Source organism: Callionymus lyra, chromosome 13 (assembly GCF_982586985.1).
Source record: "Callionymus lyra chromosome 13, fCalLyr1.hap1.1, whole genome shotgun sequence".
NCBI classification, from domain to species: Eukaryota; Metazoa; Chordata; class Actinopteri; order Syngnathiformes; family Callionymidae; genus Callionymus; species Callionymus lyra.
Genome location: NC_141830.1, coordinates 20,420,001 through 20,443,354, shown reverse-complemented (window position 1 = coordinate 20,443,354; position 23,354 = coordinate 20,420,001). Strand labels below are relative to the sequence as shown.

Here is a 23,354-nt window from a genome sequence, read left to right as displayed (position 1 = left end):
ATCCATCCATCCATCCATCCATCCATCCATCCATCCATCCATCCATCCATCCATCCATCCATCCATCCATCCATCCATCCATCCATCCATCCATCCATCCATCCATCCATCCATCCATCCATCCATCCATCCATCCATCCATCCATCCATCCATCCATCCATCCATCCATCCATCTATCTATCTATCTATCTATCTATCTATCTATCTATCTATCTATCTATCTATCTATCTATATTTCTATCTATCTATCTATCTATCTATCTATCTATCTATCTATCTATCTATCTATCTATCTATCTATCTATCTATCTATCTATCTATCTATCTATCTATCTATCTATCTATCTATCTATCTATCTATCTATCTATCTATCTATCTATCTATCTATCTATCTATCTATATTTCTATCTATCTATCTATCTATCTATCTATCTATCTATCTATCTATCTATCTATCTATCTATCTATCTATCTATCTATCTATCTATCTATCTATCTATCTATCTATCTATCTATCTATCTATCTATCTATCTATCTATCTATCTATCTATCTATCTATCTATCTATCTATCTATCTATCTATCTATCTATCTATCTATCTATCTATCTATCTATCTATCTATCTATCTATCTATCTATCTATCTATCTATCTATCTTTATCAATTCAATTTTCATTTTATCTAAAGAAAAACCTCCCTTTTAGAAGGAAGAAACCTCGAGCAGAACCAGACTCAGTGTTGACCTCCTCCTGCGGTGAACCGCTGGGAGGAAGGATGGGGGGGGGGGGGGGGGGCAGATGGATGTGGGGAAGAGTGAGGGAGGATACAGTGAGGGAAAAGAGGAGAGTATAGAAGATGCTGGAGAGAACTCTGGATGGTTGACGAGGTGGAGATCCTGGATCCAGCAGCAGCTCCTGGAGGTGGAGCCCTGGAGCCTCAGCGATGGAGAAGATAAGTGTGGGTTTACATTCGGAACATGAGCTCATAAAGGTTATTCCAAAAGAAAAACAAACAACATTACTACATGAAGTGAAGCTAGACGACTCTCTGAGAACTGGAGGAACCTGCTGTCACTGAATGGATCTTGGTATTTGTATGTTTAAACACACCTGGACAACGTTCCCATGCTATAATTCTTATAATAATATAACAACATTTTGTACAGCAGTCACTACTTTTTACAGGAAAACAATCTTTTAAGAATATTTCTTGAAAGTATTTAAACCATATCGTTGTTTGAAACATTTGCTGAGAAGGATTTAGACTCAATATGAGGAAATACGAACTATTTGTACGTCACAAAAAAACGTAATGTGCTGACATGCTAAAAAAAAAGGACTTATTTTAGTTTTTAATTGTTAATGTAGCTTGAAATGTGAGTGTCCCAGTAATGCAATGATATTAATACTGTTGTTAAATATATACATCTGACAATATGTTTATTAGAAAAAGGTAAAACATAGTTAACGGCAGCCTAGTGGGGAAGTATTAAGTGGTAATTACACAATATAGAAAATAACCACTTCCTTTTTTAACCTCTGAGATTTTATCTTTATTACGTCATTCAGTTAATGTTGTATTTTTGATCCTGACTGTATTATTTCGAGCGTCTTTCCTGGACACGTCCTGGAAATTCAAGTTTCATACCCAGATGTTTACTGCTACGATTGACTTGTTCCACTTCACATCTTTAAAAAAAATCGTACGGTATCCTTTTAACGATTAAACGTGTTGCATTTTAATTATACGATATTTCATGTGAAACTATAACGCAAACCTTAGGTGGGGTTTTGTGCCCTCTAGTGAGAAAACTGGTTACTGCATATTTCTCAAAATTAAATTAATTTTGTTTTCCAATAATATTTTGTATCAATTAGCTGGATATTAACATTATTTCCCTGTTTTATTATCTATATTTCAGATTCTTGAAAACTTTACGATTTTCTCTGCATCTAAATTATTTTGGGATATTTATGTTTTGTTGCTAACAACTAAGCACGGGTAGCTTTTAGCGCTGCACATTTAGAAAGACTAAGCATAGTTTTATTTATTTAATCATTATGAACTTAGTGTTTGTGAGGCTCGGTTATCTCAGCTGTTCCACCTTCAGCTGAATTAGCTTCAGAAAAAATATCCCACTCTGGTCTTTTTTTAGATGCTGGTTTGGACCTGCAGTGATTTATTGTCTTGCGTCTGACGGGGACTTCAGCGGGGGCTTCACAGTCATTCCTGTCAAACGGTGTGTTGAGAGGAGTCATTACCACCAAAGTTATTCACTGTTTGGAAAGTTTCAAGATCGTATTCACTTTATCTTGAATTGCAGCAAATAAGAGAGTGGGAGTAAGTGAAAATAGTCTTTAAAATTGTAATTTTTATCACACAAAACTAAGCATTTATAATAAAAAAAATCTCAGTAATAGAAATATTCATCAACGCACCTAATGAGAGTGACGGAAGGAAGAGTTGTGTCAACCAGATTGTTGTCCAGCATTGACACAAAAGAATAATAATAATTTAAAAAAAGAATATTAAACATGAACTTTAAGGAAACATGTCCACTGGTCCCATACCAGCAGAGTTGACTCTAATCAGAAGTGAAAACTGTTTTTCTATTTATCTTTTCAAGCGGTTTCAAATCATTACATTAACATTTGCAGACGAGCCCTTGAATGTCCTTGAATTTTGTTTATTTTTTAACTCTTCAGCACTTCTACGGGAAATACCCCAAGGACCAGACACTTTCCTGACTCACTACATACAGTTTTATTTAAACGCCGCTTCATCGAACAGCCTTACTTCCTAATTCTGAGCTCAAAATGCTTCTGTTGGTGCAAAACCATTGAGGGGAATTCAGAACATAGAAGATGTGCAAATAGTGACAAGGTATTTCCCTGGTTTTACTGAGTCATTTAATCATTCTAAATTACAAGAGTATTTTAGTTACAATTGATCTTGGACCACTAAACATTTAATAAAACATTCTCTCTATAATTACTACAAATGGTGTCAGTTGTGGGATTTGTCTATAACAATATATAGTAGAAAATACAATTACATCTTCAGCATTTATGCGATTGCACGTCAAATTATGGGCGACAAAGAGAGCTGGCTCTGGAAAAGCAGCCATGATCGGCCTGTATTCAGTTTACTTCTATAATTCGACACCTTCTTTAGCATTTGAAATATAGTTGATGTCCATGAGTTTAATGTGAGCGGAGGTGACGGTACATAAACCCTCAACTGATTTGTGGATCCTGGTTATTCAGGACCACACCAAACATATTAATCCGCTCTTCAACAACAATTACTTGAATCTCATTGAAAAACATTACATTTTGACACTTTCTTATTTGTGGAGCATAAAAATCAGAGGAAAGACTTGGAGTTAAAGTGTGTATGTGTGTGTGTGTGTTGTGACGTGGGACTCTATTGTATCATCAGTGGGTGAGTGTGTGTTGTGACGTGTGACTCTATTGTATCATCAGTGTGTGTGTGTGTTGTTGTGATGTGTGACTCTATTGTATCATCAGTGAGTATGTGTGTGTGTTGTGATATGTGACTTTATTGTATCATCAGTGTGTGTGTGTTGTGATGTGTGACTCTATTGTATCATCAGTGTGTATGTGTGTGTTGTGATGTGTGACTCTATTGTATCATCAGTGTGTATGTGTGTGTTGTGATGTGTGACTCTATTATATCATCAGTGTATGTGTCTTGTTGTGATGTGTGACTCTATTGTGTCATCAGTGTGTGTGTGTGTGTTGTGATGTGTGACTCTATTGTATCATCAGTGTGTTTGTGTTGTTGTGATGTGTGACTCTATTGTATCATCAGTGTGTGTGTGTGTGTTGTTGCGATGTGTGACTCTATTGTATCATCAGTGTGTGTGTGTGTTGTTGTGATGTGTGACTATATTGTATCATGAGTGTGTGCGTGTTGTTGTTATGTGTGACTCTATTGTATCATCAGTGTGTGCGTGTTGTTATAATGTGTGACGCTATTGTATCACCGGTGTGTATGTGTGTGTGTGTTGTGATGTGTGACTCTATTGTATCATCAGTGTGTGTGTGTGTTGTTGTGACGTGTGACTCTATTGTATCATCAGTGTGTGTGTGTGTTGTTGTGATGTGTGACTCTATTGTATCATCAGTGAGTATGTGTGTGTGTTGTGATATGTGACTTTATTGTATCATCAGTGTGTGTGTGTTGTGATGTGTGACTCTATTGTATCATCAGTGTGTATGTGTGTGTTGTGATGTGTGACTCTATTGTATCATCAGTGTGTATGTGTGTGTTGTGATGTGTGACTCTATTATATCATCAGTGTGTGTGTCTTGTTGTGATGTGTGACTCTATTGTGTCATCAGTGTGTGTGTGTGTGTGTGTTGTGATGTGTGACTCTATTGTATCATCAGTGTGTTTGTGTTGTTGTGATGTGTGACTCTATTGTATCATCAGTGTGTGTGTGTGTTGTTGTGATGTGTGACTATATTGTATCATGAGTGTGTGCGTGTTGTTGTTATGTGTGACTATATTGTATCATGAGTGTGTGCGTGTTGTTATAATGTGTGACGCTATTGTATCACCGGTGTGTATGTGTGTGTGTGTTGTGATGTGTGACTCTATTGTATCATCAGTATGTGTGTGTGTTGTTGTGATGTGTGACTCTATTGTATCATCAGTGTGTGTGTGTGTGTTGTTGTGGGGAGTGACTCTATTGTATCATCAGTGTGTGTTTGTACGAAACTCTCTTTACATTGAAATATTAAGATTAGAAAATAATCTTAAACTCTGCCCACTCAAAACACTATCTGGAGATGAAATCTTGTTGTCCATAACCACACCCAAGTCTGAACACAAGATCTTCTTGATTTAAACACAGAAAAACAGTACTTGAAGTTGTAATTGACACTAAGAGGCTTCAGTTTCCATGACAGCGAGACCACCTCACTCACTCACTCACACACACACACGGTTCACAGAGAAGGTTCTGACCGGGTCCTCAGTGAGCAGCTCCGCTCATGTTGCATGTCGTCTATGTTTCACAGTGTTAAAAGTCAGTGGAGCATATTTCCATTATGCCATAGTTTGCGGTGTTAGCGTGTACGTGTTGACAATTTGATCGCACGCTGTATCACGGAGTATATTTAGCTCTTTATTTGTGTGCTAGCTTTGCCGCCGCGGGCTCAGGGAGGTGGTCGTCAAGATAAACAAAGAAGAGCAGTATCTGATGTCCCCGATGGGATCAAGTGTATTGTCTGATTCCACACTTTACATTATCTTCGATGCCAACACTCGTCCGTGTGACTCATGTCAGTCAAGTGCTCGTCCCAGACTGACAGTGATTTATCTGACTAAATGTAGCACTTCCTTGGGAATTTAACGGCAGGCAGGAAACACAGGAGGGGGATCGTGGTGAGTTAACACAAATGGAAACAGTGAACGCACAACCAGTGGCAGACTTTTGTCACCAAGCTTTCAGAAACAACATGCTTGATAGAACAAAGGAGCGTGTAGACCTCCGCCAAGCAGCTCATTGACACAATAATATTGCCCTACGTTTATTTTGTCTTTTTAATTTGACATATTTTTCGCATTTGAAATGTCATTTAGAGATAATAGTATTGCAGAGGGTTTACTCCGGGCACTCCGGTTTCCTCCCACAGTCAAAAAACATACAGAGGTTGATTGAGAACTTGGGGAAATTGTCCATAGGTATGAGTGGGTGTGTGAATGGTTGTCTGTCTTCCTGTCCAGGGTGTCCCCTGCCTCTCGCCCTATGAAACTTGGGTAGGCTCCGGTCTCCCCGCGACCCCGGTAAGGGACAAAGCGGTAGAAAATAAATGAATGAATGAAACACACACTGTGGCCATGAGTACGCTCGGCTCCTCCTGCACCACAGAGAGTGACACAAGGATCCAACTGTTTATTCCGAACATGTACTACGTTGATATCCTGTTATTAACATTTCATTATTGTCATTATTATTACATTAAACGTGTCAACAAATGACTGTGAAGTCACACTGTAGTGCAGGCCTCAGCAAAGGTTGTTCTTCTGTGTGAGAACGAAGTTCATTAAGTTGTGGAGTTTAACCAGCAACACCAGCTCAAGTTACTTTCTTAACCTTTTGGTGAACTCATCAACACATGTTGTCACACAAAGATCTTTAAAGCTGCGCAGCATCGATGCTAACCTTCTCCTCACAAACAAAACCAGATGAACAATAGTTCTAAAGACATGATGTCATGTGTTTGGAAACATCTGATGAGAAAAAACAGAAACTCTGGGTAAAGTTTTGAAGGTATTTTCTCAGGTTCCATCACGAAAAACCGGTTCAGCGGCTCTGTTTGCCGTGACTGTCGTCATTTCTTAAATGATTTAAAGGGCTTTAGCATTCCTGACATCAGCGCTTTCAGTATCGAGTCAAAACATCTGCAGGGCAAGAGTAGAGTCTGAGTAAATACCACAATGTTAACATGCTTTTGTCTTGTTTATTCTCCTTCCTATCTGATCATGTAGGTGACTTTTCTACTGTTTGTTCATTCATAGAGCATTTAAAGTTCATATTTACATTCATGCGTATTACTGTATATCCCTTTACATTGACGTAGTATTAGCAGAGTTCACTTTCCTCCTTACATATTAGAAAGTTATTTGAATGTTTATAATCAACATTTAATGTCTATCTGGCAGTAACTTTATATTTAAATATTTTAAACATGTTTCTACTCAAACAATGTTACCAAAGATTGACAAGTAACTTCCAGGAGCCACAAATCAAAGTCATTATTAATTATATAATCAAATGTGGTACACATTGATACATTGTTTTAAATTGTATTTCAAGTTTACACTCACTCAAAGAATCCCTTCACTCTCCTCAGTACAGCCATGTGATGTTACGCAAACGGGACTAAGGTAAAAGTGTGTTTGTGACGTCATAATAATACATCAATTACGACTAAAAATAAAACCCTAAACACGTTTTAAATAGCACAGTTTCGTTTTCCTCTTCAGCCTTGTACCGCCCCCTACTGTCCACAAACTGACTATTTTTTGTTAAATACTTCTTTAATAAATGTGTTTCTGTCATTTAGAAACGAAAATTATGCATATTTCCAAGAGTTCAAATAGGGTGAGTTTAAGTTGCAGGTTCAAAACTAAAGTTTATTTTTAACTATTGTATTGTCTGCGTGTGTTTAAGATGGTAATGGCTGTCGGTAAATATTAGACTTCGTCCCTCACTTGATCTTTGGGAACAATTGTTTACAACAGAAAGCTCCTGTTTCCACTTTTCCCGGTAAAACCCTCCCGTTTTTTGATACCCAACACCGTCGCCATGGTAACAAAACAAATTCAATCCAAATATGGGCAGAGGAAGTGTTGCGTGTCCGTGACGTCACGCGGGCACGCACGGCGTCAGCGCGTCAGTGACAATAGTGGATCTGCAGCCATGAATAAATCATTTCTCTCGCGGCTCCCACTCGATTCTTGACACGCTGGCGCAGTTTTATGTAAGAGTCGTTGACGAACATCATCGTTTTGAACATCTGCGCGTGTTTTTCTCCCGAAATAATGTTTTCGTGGAGCCATACTAGGACACGAGGGTGATAATAATACAACGTGACACTCGATTCTATATGGATGTTCCTTTTCTATCCTTCAAAAATAGAATGTATGCTCAAACTGTGCTTTAAAAATCGGTCTGAACCAACAGTAAATGTACTTTTATCTGAAGACTATAGCAATAATTATAATACAGTGTTTAGAAACGGAGACATTGAGGGGAAAATAAGTAACAATATATATTGAAATACAATTAAAAGTTTGTAAATACACTCTTTTAAATGCCTATAGGGAAATAAATACAGGCGTTTATGTGTATAACAGTATAATAAACAATGATAAATAGTGTGTCAACCTTATATCACGTGTTTCTAAAAGGCAAAGGCAACTCTTTTACCAAATCATCTTTTTGCTCGTCTTGTTATACCTCATATTTGTTCGGTGAAGTTTCATGAAACACTGGATGCACTTCCATGGTACAGTGTCCTCGTTTTAAGTGCCACAAGATGGCGCCCTCTACGTAACTAGCATGGAAAACTGAGGACGCTCTGAAAATGACACACAATCATTGCGACTAAACAAACCACAATATGACATAGTAAGAGTCAGAAAAGTGAACTAAAACATGGTGACCATGAAGGATTGAAAGACCAATGGTCTAATCCAGTGGCCGGAGAGTTCATTACAAACTGTATAATTCAACCAGAGTTGTGTTTTAAAAATGGTTAAAATGTAAAAAATCAAATTGCACACAAGTTAAATGGAAAAGTAAAGCGATGCTAACTGTCGATGCTGATTCCTAAATTATTTTTGAAGAAGTTTGAAATGTTGTGTTAAATGGTTTGATGATACAGGAGCTTTTTTATTTTAATGTTATATATTGGTTCATGATATGCTGGTTTTAACTTCATCAAATCATAAAATAGAAAATTGGACTTCCCTCACTAACGTAGGTGAGTAGATACATACGTTGTATTCATGTTTATTTCATATCTAAAAAAGGTGTTTTTATCTTGATCTACTTTTTTTTTAACAAATTAAACCACAGTAGTAGAATCTAAAAATAAATGTACTTCGTATTAATAGTGATTCTTTAACCCATTATTATTGACCTGTATTCATATCAATAGAACAGCATGTGACCCTTCCAGATCACACAGAAGAGCAAGCAGTGTTGAAAACTGAGAATATAGGTCAAGATGACCCGGAAACAAATGTGTTTGAGGTATCCTTTGTGTTTGAGGTATCCCTTGTGTTTGAGGTATCCCTTGTGTTGTCCTGAGGTAACAAAAACGGAGCCGGATTGTTATTTGGAACAAAACAAACGATGTCTTTGCTATTTTGGTTTGTTATACTGAGAAATATCAACTAGAGATGTTGCTAAAGTCAGGTAAATAAATATATGTCCATATGCAGCAGCAGCATTACAAGTCTCATCATCATGTTTTAGACACATTTCTTCCAGCTCAGTACTTTTCCAGGCGTTGAATCTCACCTTCAGCACAGTGGGAGCGGCACCACGGTCCAATTACCGACTGTTGTGAAACGTGGTTACATCTGACAACAAGATCACTTGGGTACAACCAGGGAGTGATCTTCGAGCAGGTCCGTCTTCACAGTGACTGCTGGATCCTTAAGATCCGTAAAGATGAAGGTGAGAACGCTAGTGATGTGTTGATGAATCTTCATGAAACAGTGTCATTATCTTCAGAGTCCACTAGATGGTAGTGATGTGTGGATGAAGCTTCATGAAACAGTATCATTATCTTCAGTGTCCACTAGATGGTAGTGATGTGTTGATGAATCTTCATGAAACACTGTCATTATCTTCAGAGTCCACTAGATGGTAGTAATGTGTGGATGAAGCTTCATGAAACAGTATCATTATCTTCAGAGTCCACTAGATGGTAGTGATGTGTTGATGAAGCTTCATGAAACAGTGTCATTATCTTCAGAGTCCACCAGATGGTAGTGATGTGTTGATGAAGCTTCATGAAACAGTGTCATTATCTTCAGAGTCCACCAGATGGTAGTGATGTGTTGATGAAGCTTCATGAAACAGTGTCATTATCTTCAGAGTCCACTAGATGGTAGTAATGTGTTGATGAAGCTTCATGAAACAGTGTCATTATCTTCAGAATCCACTAGATGGTAGTGATGTGTGGATGAAGCTTCATGAAACAGTGTCATTATCTTCAGAGTCCACCAGATGGTAGTGATGTGTTGATGAAGCTTCATGAAACAGTGTCATTATCTTCAGAGTCCACTAGATGGTAGTAATGTGTTGATGAAGCTTCATGAAACAGTGTCATTATCTTCAGAATCCACTAGATGGTAGTGATGTGTGGATGAAGCTTCATGAAACAGTGTCATTATCTTCAGAGTCCACCAGATGGTAGTGATGTGTTGATGAAGCTTCATGAAACAGTGTCATTATCTTCAGAGTCCACTAGATGGCGTCTCTAGACTATTTTGTTTTGAACAAGTGTTCTAATGAAACCTGATTTTTAAACTGATGACGCTACCTACTGACCTCTGAACAACATGACACTGTTTCATGACGCTTCGTCAAAAACACATGACTAGCTCTGAGTCTTGGTGCAGACGCTTTGATAGATAAACATCATGTTCTTGCATTAAAAAAAAAAAAAAAAAGTTGTGTTTCCTCATGTAAAGTGGCTGAAGTGAACAGAAACAAACACAACCACAAAAGGTAAACCAAGTAGTTTAACTGTTTTTATTTCCAGCATCATATATGTTTTTTTTTGCATCTGATATTCTCATAAGTAAAAAAATAAACTGTGTCATAAAATACATCTGGATAAAATACATGGCACGACCTTTGTTCATGGAGACGTTAGGGGACACCTTACAGCAAGATGTGACACCTATATATGCTACAGTTATAACCCTGCTATAGTCACGCGTGACGACAACACTTGTCTACAATAGTACACATATATACGTCTGACCTGACTTCACATCACATTGAGAGGGTTTTTCTTTTGAAAGTCCTGGAGGTTCTCGCAGGTGACTGCATGCATCGTTCAGTAGAAGCACTTGCTCTATAGAAGCATGGAAGAGATCCAAACCTGCCACGAGAAAAAAAACATCTCCACGTCCGGTAAATGTTAACACAACAGCCAAACCGACACTACAATAGATTATTTGAGATGGTATAGCTCCACAGAGTAAGAAGAGAACTACACAATCATTGCATAGCAACCGGCGCTCACAAGGCCAGGAGTGTCGGAGAGTTGAGATTATCTTTCAGGAGGTCGCAGGGGTCGGGTTTGAGGCCCTTGCAGCCCTCGGACAGGGAGTCGATCTCGGCGTGGTTGAAGGAGAACACCGACCGGTAGCCGCCGCACATCGGACTGGAAGACATGACGGGCGTGTTCAAGGGTTCAAGGTCGTTGGTCACCGACTTGTACAGCGTTTCCCAGTCTGAGAGGCAGAAGGGCCCGCTCAGATCGATGTCGGGGACGGACGCCGCCGTCTCCGTCATCATCGCCATCTCCAGACTGGGGACCAGGTCGTCCAGGTCGTCTCCCGTCAGGTCCTCCATGGCGTCCTCTTCTGCGCTGGAGCACAGGAGGATGTTGGAGTTCCCCTGGATGGCGGCGGCGGGGATGCAGGGGCTGGTGTCCATGTCCTGGCTGATGGAGCTTGTGCTGCTGTCCGGGCTCTCGGCTCGCTCGCTCTCGTCCGGGAGATCTTCAGGTTTGCTCTCCTCGTCTCCGCTCTCGGCCAGTGTGCAGGATGGTTCATGCGAGGCCAAGATCTGCTCCAGCTTCTCCTTCTCCTTCATCAGCTCATCCACCTCGGACTGCAGGGCGGACTTCTCGTCCTCCAGCTGGTCGGTCTCCTGCCACCACAGCACGAAGATTGAATCATCTACAGGTTTCATTTTTAGAAGAAAGTGGAGACTCACAGCTTGTAGTGTGTCGATCAGTTCTCTCCTCCTGTTGCGACACTTTGCTGCTGCGATCTTGTTCCTTTCCCTCCGGATCTTCCTGCGATCATCCTCCTCTTTGGGAGGCTGGAATCATCCGCGCACACAAAAAGAAAAATCCACATTAGCTCCTCGTTCGAGTCGAAGCGTCGCATCGCGGTTGGGGCGGTACAGTCTGTTCAGAATGCTGCACCGAATGCTCGCTCCCGGCACCAACGTGGACGCGCACTCTTAATTTCCCAGTTTAATTCACTGACACATCATGTTGTTTGCTTTGATGCAACATAATCATCGGATTCATTCGTTTCTCGAAACACACGCAAACGATGATGATGATGAAAAATTCCGTTATAATTTATCGCGACAATTCAATGACACACGTTGACGTGTACCGACGTGAAATCGTTGCACACTCACCTGTTCTTTATGTCCTTTCCGGCTGTTGTTCTTTTTCGCAGGACTTTTGTTTTTGGTCTTCGCGCGAGCCGAGGATGAAGATCCAGATGTGATGGGCTGCACCATCCAGCTCAGACTCGGCGAGCTCGAGATCGCGGTGACCGTGGGGACGAACGCGCCTGACGTGCTGTCAGACTGATGCAAATAAACAAAAAAACACAATTTATTGAGTCCGTCAGTGACGCGGAAATATGTTTTTTTTTTACTGATTTTATCCCATCATTCATTTCGTCTATATGTTCATTTGGATTCATGAATCCAGTTTGATATTTATTTGTTAAATCCACTTGAAATAAATCTATGTCCGAGCTGTCGTGTCCTTACCTCGGGCTCTGGTGTGGGGGGTCTGGGAGGATGCGGACTGCACCCCGGGGTGTCCCCGCCGGGCGAGGATGCTGTGCTGCAGCTGGACGACGACGAGTCAAAAACATCTGGATGCATGTTCTCGTCCAAAGTCATTGCATACAAACAAGTGGAGAAACTACTGTAAATGGACGGTCTGACCGTGTCCCATTGGTCAGGTGCATTAATGTGTCGGGAGTGGAGGGGCCCGCCTTTTATAGTGAGCTGGAATTTTATGAATGAAATATGTGTGGTGAGACTGAACCATTCATCGGCGGCAAAGGTGGAGTTAAACTCGAGGGAGCGGGTTTGGACCAGAATCCTACCACAAAACACAAATCCAGTCCTTAAAGAACCGCTTGCCTTGATTCCTTGTCTCAAACAAGGTGGTTCAACTGTTAATATAAGGGATTCTAAAGTGGATCACCCCCGCCTGCATACGGTGGCCATCGATGAATGGACGTGACGTCACGTCATGTATGCAGCATCTTCATCCCATACATTGTGTTCTCTCTTGCATGCGCACGTTCAACGACGATTATAATGCGAACCAGTCACGTCTCTATTCACACAAACGTTTAAAAAAAAATCAGGTACAAACATTTGATTAAAAAAATGTGAAATATGTTGACTTATTTATGACTTGCAGACAAATCGCTGGGATTCATGTTTAAGGTAAATATGAAGTATTTCTTGCAGAGTCTCCACTTGTCTCTGCACCTTCAGCAACAGAGGGAACCAGCCAATCACCACCCGGGCCGCTCCGAACCATATAAGGAGCTTCCGACCCTGCACGGGGCGCGCGCAGAAGGACGAGGGGCTTCTGTGTGGCCCCTAACCGTCTCACCATCTCACCCCCTCACCATCTCACCATCGCACCCCCTCACCAACTCACGCACAGTCATAGAACAGAAGAAGAACGTTACGCAGAACCACTTAAAGCGTCATTATCGCACGGAAGGGCTCGAGCCCACCTTACCTTACGCACGCGCCGAGCTGACCTTATACCCACCCGCCCACGTTCCTCGTTGTTTAGTCACAGCGAGGAAGAAGTAACAAAGTACTGATAACTTCTTGCTACATTTTGACGTCTAACATCAGAAGAAAATCACGTTTTGTATCTTTCGGAAAATGGGAAAAGCACTCCGAGAGCACATACCCCTGCCAAATAGCTCATTCACACCCATATTGTGATTTGTGTTTATTTTAATATTTTTCAGCATTTAAAAGAACTGTGACTGTTGGTTTCTTCGAACATCCAGATATAGACAAGGTAATAGAAAGATAAACTAATAGAAGCACAAGAATGTTGAATTCATACATATTTTTATTTATTTATTTTTAACATTCTTTTGACTTTCACACTTGTTTTTGTTACGTTTTTTACACACATCTGTACTTCAAACATCTGTAAAAAAAATAATTAAAAAATTTCATCCTTTCAATTGTGATTATTTAATAGTGTCTTTTATTACATATTTTCAATTATGCCTATAGATGTGAATGTGTACATATATGTCTGTCTGTGATAACATTATTATTATTGATGTATATTATAAATAATTGTATTATTCTTATTATTATATTATTAAACATTATTGTTATTATTATTATTATTATTATTATTATTATTATTATTATTATTATTATTATTATTATTATTGTGATTGCTATTCAAGTGAAGCTGTTGTTTTGGTGGAAGTGAGAGTTTGTGGTGCAGGTTAATATGTCTGATGTTTGAAGTTTAGGAACGTACCTGCACAACACACTGAAGAAACTCTGAATCGAAGACAAGGAGATCAGTTCAAATGATTCTCATATTCAGATGGAAATTGAGAAAACCAGAATTTAATCACCTGTTCCAGTCGTATATGGAAACCTCTATTTTTTGTGTGTTATTTTGCTTTAAAAGAAAAATGACAAACATCTTCCACAGCACATGTACAGACAGATTCCAACTGAACAAACAACATAAACACTCGTTTTAAATGTCAAGACACAAAGAATGAAACACATGTACGTCAATTAAAAATATGACGAACAACTAACTTTTAAGTTTCACTTTACACATGTGAGAAAACTTGCTCATTGGAATGTTAATAATCTGATAAATGTTTGACCTGAATCCACGTTCTATATTTAGATCCCACTCAAGTGAAAGTGAAGTATGAATAGAAAGAGGGGTCCGGCCTGCTCGGGGGGTGGGGGTGGCTAGCTCCGGGGGCTTCCCGGCATCACCCCCCCTCACCCCTCTAGACCTATTTACCGACATGCTGTCAGGTGGTCCTCGCTGGTCTATTCAGCAGCCGGCGCTTGCGAGCCGAAGGAGTTCAAAGGTCGGGCACAACTTCACAGACGTCCAAAGATGTTTTCCAGCACAATGAGCTATTTTTAGCCTCAGCGTGACATCATGAGCTTCGGCAGAGTCTTTGTACGTGAATAGAATGAACAAAGTTGAAATTATCACAATAATTAACCGAGCGATGACTCAACCGATCACAGTCACACCAGACGTTGGTTCTTCTCCATCATCGTTCCTCGCACGAGAATTTCCCAAATTTGAAAGATGTAAACGTGTAAGAATATTATATTTGAATCTCTTAGAAAATAATGACAAAGAACTTGCTCCAAGAAATCGAGTTTATTTCTAGATTGTTTTTCAGTTAAAATACGTTTGTGTATATCTGTGTTTCTCATACCATTGTACATCATTTTCAAGTATAAGAAAAAATAAAGAACATTTCTCTTCTTGTTTCTGCTTTTAGTTCATTAGTAGTGTCTTGTCTTTATTTTATTATTATTTATGTTTTAGATCAATGTGAAAGAAAAGCTTCCAATTTAAATTTATTCCATATGTTTATTTTATATATAATTTAATCACCAAATATAATTGTCTTATCAGACTTTAAAAGCTTCTTTTCAAGTTTGTTTACCTCCAACAATAACAACAACTTTCTCGCTCTGTCTGGGAAAATCTTTCCTTGACAACCAGTTACAAAATACTACTTCAACACGCCTCGAGTCCCAGATCCTGTTCCACCGCACGAGCTCTCACTCTGTTTGTCCTGCGCAAACACGGGCGTGACGTCACCTTACGCTCCCACCGCTGGAGGCGGGAAGAGAGGCGGTCTCGGCGGTTCAGCGCCGAAGGGAGTCTCCATCTTTCCAGAGACAATCTCTGTTGCCGTTCGAAATCCGCGTCACTGACACGAAGGGGTGTGGCGTCACTATGGTTACCAGAAATATTCAGCAAAACACAGGCGCGGGAAACAGAGATCGGTGAACTTTGACACAATGACACCAATGCTTGACCTTTATCAGCCAATGTAGGACCTTTTTTTTACAAACAATTCTCACTTTTAATTCTTCGTTATTTTAAAAATAATGGACGATGATAATGAACATAGTTATTGAGCTACTTTACAATAACATGTGTTTTAATGGTCATGATGATGAAGGTTTTGAAAAATGTATGGTGACCTTGAGTGTCAAGTAAGTAAGTAACTATTATTATTATTATTATTATAATTGTTATTATTATTATCATCAAAAAAACAAGTGGAATAAAAAGAAAGGTATAATCTTTGAGTATTTATTGAAACGTGACAGAGAGACACACTTAAACAAAAGTGTAATTTTATTACCAAATTGGAAATGCTCCAGAATCTCATCTCCTCGGAGAAAGAATTCCGACAAGCGTGAGCAGAGCGGCGCTCAGGCGTGGAAGAGTACACCAAACCAGTTATGAGGTATCTGGATCAATAGTCAGGCGCACCCTTACGTGGTGGAACAGGTACGTGCTGTGCCGAGGGGCTTAAGACGTGACGTTTGTTTGTGTACATGTGCATTTGCACATCTGCCACTTTGTTGTAAGAATGATGAAAGCACACCAGACATCTTGTCTCTGGGAACTGGCTACAGTGCAAACACGTGACACATTAAGAGATTGTTTATTATTGCTATTAATTAGTTATTATTATCAGTATTTAAAAAGTAGGAAAGTCGTGTCAAACGGAAAAGGAACATTTGTTTAAATGTCAGTTTAAGTCAGTGGCAGAATAACATTTCTTGTACAATTAAATACTTCTGATCATTTTTCAGATAAATAGTTATATGTATTTTGACTTTGGAGCTCTTGTAAGACTTTGTCTTCTGGGAATGAACAGTTTTTTATTTAAAATATAATGAGTGGGATGTGATGTTATTCACATTTGAAGGGTTAGTTACTGTAGAACTCCTCCTGTTATTGAATAATGCTTCTATTTCTTATAATGCTGTTTCTTGTGAGTCATATCCAAGAGATTTATAAGCATTTAGAGGTAATGTGTCGTATTTCATTGTATTCATCTTTGTGTATTTCCTTCTTATTTTTGTATTATTGTATTCTGTGAATTGTTTAAAAAATTGTCAATAAAGTTGTCTGATTCTTTTTCTCCTTAAAATAGCAGACATTATCATTTAAAGATCCTCTCGACAAAAGTGTCATGAAATCTGGATTGTTTGATGTACTCTGCGAGGCTTGTTTGACTGACCACTGTCCCAGTTGCTTACTGTTCTAAAGAGCTGCTGTGTTTGTTGTCTTACGTAACCTCACGTCGTCGCCCGAGCTGCTCTACTTCCCAGCAGGCACCGCCCTCTTACAGGATGAACCATATATGGAATGTGACGTAGCGGGAATCCCGTTATGGAATCTTCCATTTCAATCAGCGCGACGGACAAAACTATCTTCAAAACGCGTATCTCGCACACAAAACAACTTCAGACATGCATCGAAGCGACAACACTTTGAAGGAGGATATATTTCCGAGCTCGAGGTGTGTCGTCGGAGTGAGTTCCGTGTTCATTTCGGTTCACTTCCTGCTCGTGCGTGACGTGGATCCACCCCTGCGGTGGGACGACCCACACTGGTCTATATAAACTCGCCGGCTCCCAGAAGTTGGCAGTCAAACTAACAGTAGCTGAAACTTCACAGGAGACAAACCGACGAGAATCTTCCAACTTTTAAAAAAGTATTTTACGGGGGGAAAATACCATTTGGATCTTCTTTTTTTAAAATTCTTGGAAGGATGATGTTTACCGGTTTCAACGCGGAGTGCGATTCCTCCTCCCGCTGCAGCACCGCATCTCCCTCAGCAGACCACCTGGGCTACTATCTGTCCCCGGCCGAGTCCTACTCCAGCCTGGGCTCGCCTCAGTCTCAGGTAAGAATCTTTGAAATCAAGTCAACTTATTTTTGAATAGCGTTGTCTAGAAGCGTTTTCACCTGTGGTTCTCAAGTCTCTCTACCTGGAGACTCCACAGAGCGAGTGTGTGACGTCACGCTTGACATCATGAGGATATTTTTAAACCATCCGGCTCGTTATAGAGGCAGCTCCATCCAATGCGCTGCCACTTCTTGCTCTTTGAAACTTCAGCAAACACTCATCCTTCACCTTCTCGACCCATTTCAGGATTTCACTGACCTGACAGCAGCAAGTGCCTCGTTTGTACCAACCGTGACAGCCATATCCACCAGCCCGGACCTGCAGTGGCTGGTCCAGCCTCTCATCTCCTCGGTGGCCCCGTCCTACAGAGCCCACCCTTATACCTCCAGCCCGGTCTACTCGAGTCCGGCCATGAGGTCTTCAGTGTCCAAGTCTCACGGTGCCAGAAGGGGCCGAGGTGAACAGGTAATTACCATCATCTTCATCCATCATCATCATCATCCTCAAGTCAGAGACTTAACTTTTTCTTCTTGCATTGTTCACCAGGTCTGTTCTGAGGAGGAAGAGAAGCGAAGGGTTCGCAGAGAGAGGAACAAGCAGGCAGCAGCAAAATGCCGCAACAGGAGGCGAGAGCTCACCGACACACTCCAAGCTGTAAGTATCTGCTCAGGGAATTCAACCCCCACCCCCAAAAAAGTGGTTCCACGTGACTAACTCTTGCTCTTGTGTTTATCCAGGAGACCGACCAGCTGGAGGACGAGAAGTCCAGTCTGCAGACGGACATCTCCAGTCTTTTGAAAGAGAAGGAGCGTCTGGAGTTCATCCTGGCCGCTCATCAACCCATCTGCAAGATCCCAACGGAGATGGACAAAAAGTTCCCGGTGGCTTCGATCTCGCCGGCTCACCTTCCCATCTCGCCGGCGAAGACGAGGGTCGCCGTGGTGACCTCGCTCCAGTCTGGCCAACCCGCCTTCGCCTCGAACTCCATCTTCTCTGGTGGCCCAGTGAAGATGAGCGACCTGGACTCCTCCGTCCTGGAGGAGTCCCTGGACCTGCTGGCGAGAACGGAGATGGAGACGGCGAGGTCGGTGCCCGAGGTGGACCTGTCCAGCTCGCTCTACACCACTCAGGACTGGGAGGCCCTCCACGCCTCGGCCAGCGCCGCCGCCGCCGAGCCCCTCTGCACTCCGGTGGTGACCTGCACTCCGGCCTGCACCACCTACACATCCTCCTTCGTCTTCACCTTCCCCGAGGCCGAGACGTTCCCCTCGTGCGGGGTCGCTCACAGGAGAGGGAGCAACAGCAACGACCAGTCCTCGGAATCGCTCAGCTCCCCGACCCTGCTGGCCCTTTAAAGACTTCCTGTGCTGCACAGTCGAGATGTTCTGACTGACGTGCATCATCTCTGACGTTGGCCTCTCTCTACACTTGCCATTTAGACCTATGTAGCAAGTCGACGCATGTTTCAAAATAATTCCACCTATTATTTCATATCGAATTTTTGATTGTCTGGTGCTACGACAACATATATTTGGTGTTTATGAGTGTTTTCCAGCAATAGCTATTATTGACCCAGTTAAAGCAATGTGAAATCATATATATTTTTGGAAACGCTTGTGAAACTGTCTTAACCATGGTCTGAGTGGTCTATCTTAGTATTAAGGTTTTCTGTGAAAACATAAGCTTATTTATTTTTTTTACACAGAGTAAGGACTATTGTTGTTTGCAAAGTGTGTAAATAAAAAGATAGTGATTTTCAAATTGAATGCAATTGTCTTCTGGTGACTTTAAAAAAACAACGTGTATTTCGTAACTGAACGAGATCTAAAATTAACCAGTCTCCTGGAGTGCAGTTTTCCCTGCTTCTCCACTGGCTCTATTTATTGTTCTGTCTGTTGCCAGGGTTAGCAGTACGTCAAAACTCTGACGTCAGTGCGTTCTTTCCATTTTTTTTTCTTCCTGAGCGCAGCGCTGTGACGACACACTTCCGTGCCCTTATTTGGACGGACGCTCCGAACCCCCCTACTGGACCGACATCAGCGGATTCTCACTTCTAAATTTAGAGGGTCGTACGTCTGAGGAGGGAAATTGCGACTAATCGTCTCGCAAAAGATGTTTTTCTGGAAGTTGAGATGAGAGACACTTCCTGGTTATACAAGTCACGATGACGCGGCACCTCCAGCATTATAGTGTTTAATGTAGTTTAAAATACACTCGAATATTCTTATTTATCAATGTATGTTTGTGCTTCTTTCATTGCTTTGAATTTTAGAGTGATACAAGAATATGAAAAAAATGTTCACGCGGTTTGTGAACTTGCTGGTTCCGACGTAACAAACTGGACCAGTCGATCAAGACCAGCCAACACGTTACCATGGAGACGTCATCCGGGTCAGGGGTCCACGACCTTTTTTGTACTGCGGACGATCTTCATATACAAACATCTTCCCACTCGTTTACAGGTTTATTTTTTCGAAAAAATATAATCTTTTTCTAAACAAAACACCCAAAAGACAGTTTTAATCAATAGAATTTAAATTATATACATTCGTTTTTCTTTCCTTCTTTATTTTTTTCTGATAATTCGGTAAATATTACCAATTCTGGTAAATAGTTGAATAATCTTGTGATATTTAAGCTCTTCAGTGCTGGATATTATCGAGTGAATACACAAACCTGTCCGGCTGACAGTGAGAAGTCCACACAACATAGGAATTGTTTGTGTTGTCACTACAGAATAAAAAAAACAAACACAAAATAAAACAAAAAAATCCAACTATTGCAAAGTTAAATGATTCAAATGTTTAACCCAGTAAAGAATTCTAAATAAACATGTCTTGAAATATTCAGCTAGAATAAGTATCACCAGTATCTGGTATTTTGTATTTTTGTGACCAGCATTTTCTCTCAAGATCTCAAAAACATTAGAGGTTTTTCCTGTCGGTCCCATGCTCTCCTCAATTCTGTATTAAGTAAGTAAATAATTAACAGTACTATAAATAGAAAGTATTGATTAACGAACACATGTAATAGTTCCTTTAATTACTGGATAAAACACACTATGATAATTGTTTATTATTATTTTTATTTCCATTCTATCTTCTGTTTGAACGAAAATAAAGATTCTGTGTGTATTGTCAATATATTCAGTACTTTGCAAATGAAGCTGATTCTGATTCATACTTCGAGAACCAAGACCTCAGATTTGCTGACCGATGTCATCCGACCTCAGTGAGAAGGTTGTGGTTCTTAAGATGCTTAAACACGTCAAGTTGTTTGGCCTAGTTCCTCTCTCTCGCTCCCGGTGACGTGGATCCTCATTTGTTGTATAAGAGCTTCGTCTCCGGCGTGTTTTTTCCTCGACAAAGGCGTGATGTGATCGCGCGGCAGCTAATAACTCTTGAGGTCTATTAATACTCTGCCCCGGGGAGAAGGTCTGGCAGCAGAAATAGCAGGTATCGCTTCTTTTAACATCAGCATCGGCAGCGGTAAATTTAGAGCAGTGTGACGCCAGCCTGCGTCGGTGCAGCTACCCAGGGGAGAAGCTGCGGCTGATACGAGGAGAGGAAGAAAGTGAGGAGGAGGCAAGACGACGATGATGAGGGGATGAGGTAGAGACGAGGGGAGCGTCATTGTGATGAAACAGCTTAACATCCTGTGTGGAAGCAACTTGAGTGTCCACCTGCACACACACGCACACACACGCACACACACACACACACACGCACATGCACGCACATGCACACACACGCACACACACGCACACACACACACACACACGCACACACACACACACACACACACGCACACACACACACACAAAGGCTAAAGGACAAATACGACTGGTGCACCCTGACTTGTTAGAGTCGATGAAAATGTAACACAACTATGTAGTGACGACTAGTTGACTGATAACTTACAATGTTGTGTTCATTTTTATTCATTTTTCTTCAAAAAATATTTTCAAGTTAATTGAAGAAATGCCCTTTTATCATGTTTTGTTAAAAGAAAACTTGTAGTTTATTTAGCTTTATTCATTCATTTAAATGAAAAAAAAAACACTTTGCTTTATCCCTTATGGGGTGGCAGGGAGACTGGAGTCTATCCCAGTTTCATTGGGCAGGGGACACCCTGGACAGGATACCGGTCAGTCTCAGGACACACAAAGACAGACAATCATTCACACACACACTCATACATATGGACCATTTTATTTGATATATTTTTTTTAAAGTAGCTTATTTAGTTTTTATTTGTTTTGTTTTTTTAAATGTCATGATATCTTGTTTCGTATTTTTCTCACGGTTTATGCTTCTTTCTGTTAGATTGACGGCCCCTTACGACAGTCACAGCATGATTTATATCATCACATCACATTCCTTTACCAGGACATAAAAGACAAAAGTCACTTTGTACGTCAAAATAAATACAGAACCTCCTGAGATATATGTTTCATAACCGCCAGGTTCTACAAATTAGTGCAAAGCCCTCTAACCAGTAGCGAAGCAGTTACCGGGTGGAGCACCAAATGACGTAGAATCTCCTTCACCACCACCTGTCATCAAATTACTATACACCCGCAGTTATTTGACTAAGGTTATCAAAACCATTGATGAGATTCTTCTCTAGAAAACAGTGTTTCATACACTTGAGTTGAATGTGATGACGTGAGTTTGATGATGAAACTGAAAGTATCCGGTAAATCTAAAGTCTTTGCAAGCGTTAGTCTTGTGACACACGGAGGGTGACTGGGTCAAGTCTAAGCCTCTGATGACAGAACTTCCTCCTCATGAAGGAGTGTGTGAGAAAGGAAAAGTGTTGCTTCACCCAACACACCCGATCCATGATTCCACCTCCAATAGAATTCATTTGAACAAAGGGTGTTAAAGGTCTCGACACCAACACTCACTGTTCTCCGACTGGATCTGACGCAGCGTCGATGCTGAGGAGATTCTTCTTGTGCTCACTTTAGTGCCAGACTCTGCAGTGAGCAGCGTTTCCTCCTGGTGTCTGCTGGGAAAAGACAGGTTTCCCTGGAAACTGGACAAGCCCTGTGCGTAACTGGGTAATCCCTATGATGCAGAGCAGACAAACGATTTTGTGTATTTCGAAAGTGTCAGCATGTGGTGAAAATTGTAATTTAAAGTATGTTTATTAAATTTATTGTTGATTTAAATTTTGTTCATCAGATTTACTGTTGATTTATAGTATGTTTATCACATTTACTGTTGATTTAAAGCATGTTTATCAAATTTGATGTTGATTCAAAGTATGTTTATCAAATTTACTTTTGATTTAAAGTATGTTTATCACATTTACTGTTGATTTAAAGCATGTTTATCAATTTTACTGTTGATTTAAAGTTTGTTTATCACGTTTACTGTTGATTAAAAGCATGTTTATCACATTTACTGCTGATTTAAAGCATGTTTATCAAATACAACATTGTTTTAGTTGTGGTATTTCCATCTGCTGCACTTGTGACTAAGGAATCTAAGGAATAAGATAAGACGTCTCTGTTCCAGGAACTGGGACTGAAGAGTAAACCACCTCTGACCTTGAGGGTCATAAACATTTGAAGCTCGTGTTTTAGTTTGGAATAATATTATTTACGACTTGTGAAACTGGGATGAAGATATAAAAGCAACTTTCCCTCTTGGTGCCTCAGAAAGAACTGGTCTTTCTCCATTCTATACAAATACAATTTGTGTTTTTTAACCAAGATCTGATTTGTTCTTGACAGCATGTTTCATGACACGCAAACAAACATGAGGACAACTTTTTATATAATAGTGATGTGTTGACGAAGCTTCATGAAACAGTGT

General features: G+C 40.5%; 2 protein-coding genes across 2 annotated transcripts; one reads left to right on the top strand and one right to left on the bottom strand.

The window, feature by feature from the left end:
* Positions 1–10,304: 10,304 nt before the first annotated feature.
* LOC148067730 (protein c-Fos-like) lies at positions 10,305–12,625 on the bottom strand. The gene is made up of 4 exons (XM_087805637.1): positions 12,308–12,625; positions 11,945–12,118; positions 11,507–11,614; positions 10,305–11,440 (listed from the first exon to the last, which is right to left on the bottom strand). The coding sequence occupies exons 1-4, from the start codon at positions 12,440–12,442 to the stop codon at positions 10,805–10,807; spliced, it is 1,053 nt and encodes a 350-aa protein (XP_087661763.1). The 5' UTR covers positions 12,443–12,625; the 3' UTR covers positions 10,305–10,804.
* A 4,645-nt stretch (positions 12,626–17,270) lies between these two features.
* Positions 17,271–19,295, top strand: fosab (Fos proto-oncogene, AP-1 transcription factor subunit b). Its single transcript, XM_087805635.1, has 4 exons — positions 17,271–17,526; positions 17,776–17,994; positions 18,076–18,183; positions 18,267–19,295. Exons 1-4 carry the CDS (start codon positions 17,392–17,394, stop codon positions 18,882–18,884), a joined length of 1,080 nt encoding a protein of 359 aa, XP_087661761.1. The 5' UTR covers positions 17,271–17,391; the 3' UTR covers positions 18,885–19,295.
* Positions 19,296–23,354: the final 4,059 nt, after the last annotated feature.